Raw genomic sequence first — 8,557 nt, forward strand, 5'->3', positions numbered from 1 at the left:
TCCCTTAGATAGTTGAGTAGAAAAGGAAATACTTTCAAGCAGTGATGAGAAAAGGCTGGCTATGGCATGTTATGCTCAATTTTTAGTATACAGCAGGAACAGAAAGGTAGTTTTTGAGTGTTTAGCAACACTGAACTTTGAAGTTGTTTGTGAAAGGTAAGTTTTCCTTGTGGCTTTTCTAAGACAGGTTTACATAGTTTAGTGTTAAATTCTCTTTAATTTACTAGAGAATTGTATATGGTCAGCCACATCAGATTATATAAGCCCTCATCATAAAGTTGTTTTTTTTACAAATAGTATTTTTTGTGTTTTCGCCATGGCATTACAAAATAAAAAAAATAAATAAAAATTTTGAGTTTATATTTGCATATAGCAATTATTATTCATTATACTATCTTTCCTTCTTATACTTTGAATTTAGATGTAAGAACAAAATTTATTTTAAAGATTGTATTTTATAACTATTAACCATTACTTAATAAAATAAGGTTTTATACTCTAGACTTTAAGAAGAAAACCTCTATAATGTTGTTTTCGCTTTGACCTCACTGGTAAATGTTTTTCCTTGTTTTACATATATGAACTTCTATGGCTCTCCATTTTCAAACCTGCTCCACGCAGTCTGCATCTTACAACCTTCTGTCTTCAGTACAAACCAACAGTGATAGCATGTGTGTGCATTCATTTGGCTTGCAAATGGTCCAATTGGGAGATTCCTGTGTCAACTGATGGAAAGCATTGGTGGGAATATGTGGATCCTACTGTCACTCTGGAATTACTAGATGGTAAATAGAGAAGCAACTTTTTTACAATTTTTTTACAGTAATAATTTCCTACTTACAAATTGCCACCTTAACAGTTCCACCCTGTCCAATGAGGGCATAGACATGCACAAATGTATCAGTTACACCAGTCCTTTGTAAAATAGTTTTTTTTTCAAAGGCAGAGAGAGGGAGGTGTTTTGTCCACTAATTTATTCCCCAAATGCCAGTAACAGCTTGGAAAGGCCAGGAGCTCATTCTGTGTATTTCACGTGAGTGGCAAGTTGAACCAAAGGTACTTGAGCTGGCATCTGCTACTTTTTTGGATGTGGACATAAGCAGAGTCAGGACTTGACTTCCCAAGCAGTGCCTTAATGAATTACTAAGTCAAAGGGCCACCCACTTCTTCTACTGATGGTTGATACTTAAGAAGATAAGGATTCTTTTTTAAAAAGAAAAAGTAATTTCATTTTAACAATTTGATAATGGAATTTTAAAGTGCAGTCGTACATTTAAATGAACAGAATGAGCATAGAATTCATTAGTTTAAAGAAAAAGCATTTGCATATATTATTAACCACTGTAATGATTTAAAACTCAGGACTTTTCTAAAAAAATACATGAACTAATAAAATGCCATAGTTGATAGGACAAGAATGCATGTTTATACTTACGTTGTTGAGTTTAAAATGTGTACACTCGTGCCATTGTTATGCAGCAAGTGAAACCACCACCTAGAGTGCTGACCAAGTCCCAGCTGCTCCACTTCCAGTCAAAGCTGCCCAGCAATCCACCTAGGAAAGAAGGGAGAGGTGGTTGCCTGCCACCTCTGTGGAAGACCGATATGGGAGTCCAGGCTCCTGACTTCGGCCTGTCCTAGCCCCAGCTGTTGCTGTTATTTAGGGAGTGAACCAGAGGAATGAAATAGCTCTTTTTCTCTCTATGTCTTTTCCCTCTTTGTTCCCACCTTTCAAATAAACAAATACTTAAATATATGTGTGTGTGTGTGTGTGTGTGATTTAAGATTTTCAGCATATTGTATAGCACATGCCAAAACAAAATAATAACATTTAAGTTATGAAGATATATCTAAATCTTAGTATGATGACTGAATTATTATTGCAGTTAGATACTAAAATAATAACGTTTTGAGGTATATACATTGTTTTACAAATTATCTTGTACTCTATAAAACTTACTAGAGTAGGGTACTTAAGAAAGAAAAAAACTTATGTCTGCTGTCTACCAGCATTTATGTAAAGAAGTTAATGTATATTTAATTTTGGTGGTTAGGATGTTACGTAAGTGGAGTCAAAACAGTTTGTTAATGTTGGACTCAAAAGTACCTTCTGTTAGTCTCATTGACTAATGTAAAGTAGAAAAGTTGTGTAAATTTTTGAAAAGTCGTTTAGTTTTTCAAATTATGTGGTAAAGTTTCGGACATTAAATTTTGTTTTATCCTAACTGGTTCAAAAAGCCCATGAACCTTTAGTAGGAAATAGCATTAAATTTATCAGGGAAGTTACATCTGGAAAGACAGATTTTGGCTTATAGGACAGTTTTAAATAGGGTGTGTATGTGTGTGTGTGCATATGTGTGCTTGCACGCATGCTTGTAAATCTAGTCGTGTGGCATTTTTGTGTGTATTGCACTTTTCTAAGACTAAGGCTTATATTGCTTTCAATTTTCAGTCAGCTTTTGCCTAGAATAGTTTCCAGAGAAAGAAGCTTGCTATTTACATATAAAAGTAATAAATGAATGTGTAATCATACTCTAAGTCATTTATTTAATATTTGTCTTGAGAAGAGTGGCCAGTAGCAGTGATACTATTTTGAGATATTAAACTATAATTCATCTTTATGGCACTACACTATACACTATGGAAAAGTGTATCATCTTATTATAAATCTTAAATTTAAGAGAACTGATAAAAAAAATTTTATCACCAGTGTAGTTTGAATAATTAGAAATATGCATATGGTTGAAGGAATTTTTTTAACAGCATTGGACTTGGAAATATTTTTAACTTAAAGTACTGGCAAAATAGTACAGAGTTCCTGTATATCCTTCACCCAGCTTCATCTTATATAACAATCTGTAATTACCAAAACCAGAAAATTAACAATGATACAATACTGTTAACCACAGATTACACCCAAATTTTCCTGTTTTTCCCTATTTTAGGATCCTATATTCCGTTCAGTTGATACGCTTTATTGGTCTCCTCTAATCTGATAGCTCTTCAGTATTCCCTTGTCTTTTGTGACTTTGACACTTTGGAAAATAATTATTTCAGAATGATCATCATGTAGAGTTTTGTCTCATGTTTTCCTCATAAGATGGAAGTTACGTATTTTTGGCAAAAATATTTCAGAAATACATGGTTCTCTGCTTAGTGTGCATCCTAGCACAAGGTGTCTATTACACTGATAACTCTTTTCCATCGAAATTACAGCCATGATCAGATGATAAAAGCTGATAATATCTGCTGGCTTTTTCCACTGCAAAGTTAATATTTTTCTCTTTGTAATTAATAAATGCCTTAGGGAAGATTAGTTGGGATTATACAAATATCCTTTTTTCTCAGACTTGCTTGTAAACACTAAGAATTTTGTTATTACATCTTGCCAGCAACCAATATTGCTGTTATTTACCTGATAGAGACTTAGTAGTATTCAGTGGAGATTTATTTTTGTAGTTTTTTTTTTTTTTTTTTTTTTTTTTCCAGTGGAGATTTATTTTTGTGCTACTCAATTTTCCAGACACTTTAAGAATACCAGTTCAAGGGGTGGGGAGAACCTAAGTACCTATGAAACTGTGTCACATAATACAATGTAATTAATGAATTAAAAATTAAAAAAAAAAAAAGAATACCAGTTCAGAGTTCTGTCTACTTTTGTAAAGGTTGACTAGAAGGATAACAGTGAAGTAGATAAGCTCTTAGGGTCCCTTTTTAATACTGCCCTCTTCAGAGGAATTAAATACTAAAGGTACCTTCTAAGTTTTAAATTTTAAATTTTGTTTTTAGAGCTAACACATGAGTTTCTACAAATATTGGAGAAAACGCCTAGTAGATTGAAGAAGATTCGAAACTGGAGGGTAAGAGAATTGGCAGGATGTTACAGAATATTAGTTTGTCAATTGCCTAATAAATTTATAGCTAACCAATTTTTGTTATTAAATGACCTTTCTAGTACTCATAAACATATCAAGCTACATGTAGTCATAGTTTATCCAGTAGACATTAAGTACCTTGCACAGTTTCTTTTTAATTCTAACAGTGAGTATATCAGATGTACTCTTAAATTTAGAGGTGGAGGAACTAGAGCCTAGACAAATTAAGTTACTCAAATTCTGGGCTCAGACTTAATTTGTATTTGATCTTAAGACCAGTGCATTCAACTTTTTATAGCCTTCCCATTATGCCTCCAAATAAGACATTTATTTACTGGCAACAAGTTCTTAAAGGTGTTGTGTGTGATATATATATAATAAAATGATGAGGATAATAAATGTTGTATTAAATTCCTTTGCTAGCACTTTCCTTTGTGTTTTATTTAAATAGGCTGATCAGGCGGCCAAGAAACCAAAAGTAGATGGACAAGTATCAGAGAGACCGCTTCTCAGTTCATCTTTGGTCCAGAATTCCATGTTAGTAGATAGTGTCACTGGTGTGCCTACCAACCCAACTTTCCAGAAACCATCTACATCAGCATTCCCTGCTCCAGTACCTCTAAATTCAGGAAATATTTCTGTTCAAGACAGCCATACATCTGATAATTTGTCAGTGCTAGCAACAGGAATGCCAGGTACCTCATACAGTTTGTCATCACACCAAGAATGGCCTCAGCACCAGGAATCCACAAGAACAGAACAACTCTATTCACAAAAACAGGAGACATCTTTGTCTGGTAGCCAGTACAACGTCAACTTCCAGCAGGGACCTACTGTATCACTACATTCAGGATTACATCACAGACCTGACAAAATTTCTGATCATTCTTCCGTTAAGCAAGAATATTCTCATAAAGCAGGGAGTAGTAAACACCATGGGCCAATTTCTGCCACTCCTGGAATAATCCCTCAGAAAATGTCATTAGATAAATACAGAGAAAAACGTAAGCTAGAAACTCTTGATCTTGATGTAAGGGATCATTATATAGCTTCCCAGGTAGAACAGCAGCACAAACATGGACAGTCCCAGGCAGCCAGCAGCAGTTCTGTAACTTCTCCCATTAAAATGAAAATTCCTATCACAAATACTGAAAAGCCTGAAAAATACATGGCAGATAAAAAGGAGAAGAGTGGCTCGCTGAAATTACGGATTCCAATACCACCCACTGATAAAGGAACAAGTAAAGAAGAACTAAAGATGAAGATAAAAGTCTCATCTTCTGAAAGGCACAGCTCTTCTGATGAAGGCAGTGGGAAGAGCAAGCATTCAAGCCCACATGTTAGCCGAGACCATAAGGAGAAGCACAAGGAGCACCCTTCCAACCGCCACCATGTCAGCAGTCACAAGCATTCCCATTCCCACAGTGGCAGCAGCAGCAGTGGGGGCAGCAAACACAGTGCTGATGGAATTGCACCCACCGTTTTGAGGAGTCCTATTGGCCTGAGCAGTGATGGCTATTCTTCTAGTTCCAGTTCTTCAAGGAAGAAGCTGCATATCAATGATGCATCTCACAACCATCACTCCAAAATGAGCAAAAGTTCCAAAAGTTCAGGTAGTTCATCTAGTTCTTCCTCCTCTGTTAAGCAGTATATGTCCTCTCACAACTCTGTTTTTAACCATCCCTTACCCCCTCCTCCCCCTGTCACATACCAGGTGGGCTACGGACATCTCAGCACGCTCGTGAAACTGGACAAGAAGCCAGTGGAGACCCACGGTCCTGATGGCAATCACGAGTACAGTACAAACAGCCAGCATATGGACTACAAAGATACATTCGACATGCTGGACTCGCTGCTAAGTGCCCAAGGAATGAACATGTAATCATTTGTTTAGGTCACTTTTTCTTTACTTTTTTTAATTTAAAAATTGTTGGAATGGAAAAATTCCTCCTGATCTAGCAGTGGTAACACCTGCTGTTTCTGCCACTGCTTCAATATTTGTAAGTGCTGCTTTATTCTTCATTCTGAAAAGAAGAGATTATAGTAAACAAGTTTTTATCTCCACATAATGATAGTGTTATAAATACTGCAAAAGCATGGAAGGTGCAAAACTCAATATTTCTACAGTTGCAGCTGAGAACATTAGGATGAATGGCTGGCTGCTTCTAGGAATATAAGCTGCCTCAAGCATTTGTTATTTATAATTTGAATACTGTATAGCTATTTTTTGTTGTTGCTTGGCTTTTGAATGAGTGTAAATTGTTTTTCTTTTGTGTATTTATATTTGTATGTATGATTTGCATGTTTCAATGATAAAGGGATAAAACAGTATACTGACAACTGTTTACAAGAAAGTGGAGAAAAATGTACATACATTTTTGTATGTTTAGATATTACCATAAATACTCAGGATTGGAGCTGCTTGTAAGTATAACAATATACAGAATAACTTTATTTTCTCTTGTCAGAGTCCATCACTAATCTAAAACAAAGGTGGCACTTTTTTATGTTAACCTTATACTCTAGGCCTTACCGGAAGCCACTGAAGGTGGACACTTCACTACCGGATGGGTGTACAGTGCCAAGCATGGGATGGTTAGTTACACTCTGAGGCATGAAACTTTTGCCTTCAGAGGTTCTGACCAGATTGGCCACTGAAATAACCCCTAATTTTCTGAAGGCTTGAAGAGGAAAAAAAGTTTACATACTCTTGATGTGAAGTGCATTTAAATGTTTGTTGGCTTGTTGCAGTACTATAAAACAGAGCTGTTAATAATGGTTGTGTGAATTACTGTGATTTGAAAACTAAATTCACAAAGATTTATTTACATAGTGAAGAGTTAGTTTTTTTCTTAAAGAACTTTAACACTACATATTTTATTACCAGTGAACAGGGATCACTTTTCCTTTAACATTCAGAATGACACCATATTCTTAAATATATTCCTCTCTTGAAGTGTGTTTGTGTGTGATGCCATATTTTTCAGGTAAATGCAGTCTTCCATACAAAAATGAAATTAAACCTATGCTCTCTCAGTTCTTTTATATTCTAACAATAAATAAAAAGAAAAGATCACTGTGCATTGTACCTGTATTTGTAGCTTAATGTTATTATCAGGAAGCTCTGTTAAAAATGATCAGCCTCCAGACAAACCGCTGGTGGAGGTTTTACATTTGTTTGCACATCTCAGAATATTCCTGTTGATGTAAAGTTTGCACAGTCATCTGACTTCTGATCAAACTATAGATGTGTTTAAATTTGGCTTAAGCAAACCAGTAACACAGCTCTTGCTTAATCAGTTAATCTATTCTGTGGTAAATCTTGGAGCTGTTGAGTATCGTTGAGATGGGTTGGATTCAACCTCTGTTGAACTAAAAACTGTCTTAATTTTCTTTTTTGTGTATATGAATTATTTTTTTGTTACAAAGCCACTGTTACGTGCACAATTGTAATTTTACTCATGTGTTGTGGTTGTAAATATTGAGAGTTGAATCTTGTGCTTTACTTTTTATTTAGTATTTGCCTATTTTGCTGGTAGCTTTATTATTTTTTTTTTTAAGAAAAACGTTCATTGTTTTGTCAATGTTATTTGAACTTGATACTAGGAGCCTCTTTCTAGGGCCTTTGCCTAGCTAGCATGTCTTAACATTGGTTCTTGTCTTGCATAACTTTAGTAATCTGTCTGTATGTAACTTTATTGCTCTGTATGGCATAATCCTGTATCCACAAACATGGTAATTTTGATGCAGTTCTTTTACAGTGGTACATAATCCAAGGACTAGTGTAGAATTAAGCTGAGTACAAGATTGGGGGGCGGGGGCAGGGGTTTGTTCTTGGTAATTTAGATGTGAAATCTCCACAGAGCTATCATGTGAAATGATATAGGGCGGTTGTGCTACTGTATAATTGGGGATAATACCAGGAATTTTAATAAGATTTTTGTAAAGAATATCCAGAAAAGTAGTGAACTTATTTTCAGTATGACATAGAAAAACAATGTGAATATTTAAGGTCTGTGACTATAGTTAAACTTCACTAAGAATTTGCAGAATTGTTTTGAGATGTGGGAATAAAGGTAATTTTGTTGAATCTTTATTGGTGCTAATGATGGACAGTTAAAAAGTAGCTAGTGTATATTGTTATGGGTCAGTACTTATTAGTACTTCCAAAATTGAAATGCTATGTATTCACTTTTCACTCTGTAAATGTACTTCTTTACACTTAACTTTATTTATTAAAGGGCAGCCAGTTCTAATTTTTACAGGATTGTGTGAGCTATTCAAACTCTTTAACCTCTGAACAGGATATTAAGCTTCCAGAACCACAATGGGGGTAAATATGGAGATTGAAATTTCATTTCCATTAAAGGAAAATTCTTATTCATATTACCATGAATTTGCTTTAACCATCTCATTCGCATGAAATCGTTAATCTGCCTCGTCCCAGTAGGCTCTACCAAAGAAAAAGACTCAGATGAATGAACACTGTTAATGTGAGTCTTCTTATAAGTAGCCATAAATCAAAATAGTGTCATCAGATTTAGGGATGAAATTCCATATGTGCAAAGTACTGTTAAGGTGATACATTTTGATGAGATTTTTTAAAAAAAATATTAAAAAGCATTAAACATCCAATAAAAGAGTGACTCATTTTTAAGTTGTGCTTTCCCAGGATTGCGGAC

The 8,557-nt window shown here is 34.9% G+C and overlaps 1 protein-coding gene across 7 annotated transcripts in view; it reads left to right on the top strand.

Moving 5' to 3' along the window:
- Positions 1 to 8,261, top strand: part of CCNT2 (cyclin T2) — a 33,553-nt gene extending 25,292 nt beyond the window's left edge. For 5 of the 7 annotated variants that reach the window (XM_004589359.4, XM_058664420.1, XM_058664422.1 and 2 more), the window contains 3 exons: positions 622 to 785; positions 3,790 to 3,860; positions 4,327 to 8,261. In XM_004589359.4, the coding sequence (XP_004589416.1) occupies positions 622 to 785; positions 3,790 to 3,860; positions 4,327 to 5,757 (1,666 nt within the window). In that variant the 3' untranslated portion in view covers positions 5,758 to 8,261. Of the gene's footprint in view, positions 1 to 621; positions 786 to 3,789; positions 3,861 to 4,326 lie in introns of those variants that run through there. The other 2 variants (XM_004589361.4, XR_009245431.1) reach the window with 2 other exon arrangements.
- The last annotated feature ends 296 nt before the right edge of the window (positions 8,262 to 8,557 follow it).

This window comes from Ochotona princeps, chromosome 5, assembly GCF_030435755.1.
Source record: "Ochotona princeps isolate mOchPri1 chromosome 5, mOchPri1.hap1, whole genome shotgun sequence".
Lineage (NCBI taxonomy): Eukaryota > Metazoa > Chordata > Mammalia > Lagomorpha > Ochotonidae > Ochotona > Ochotona princeps.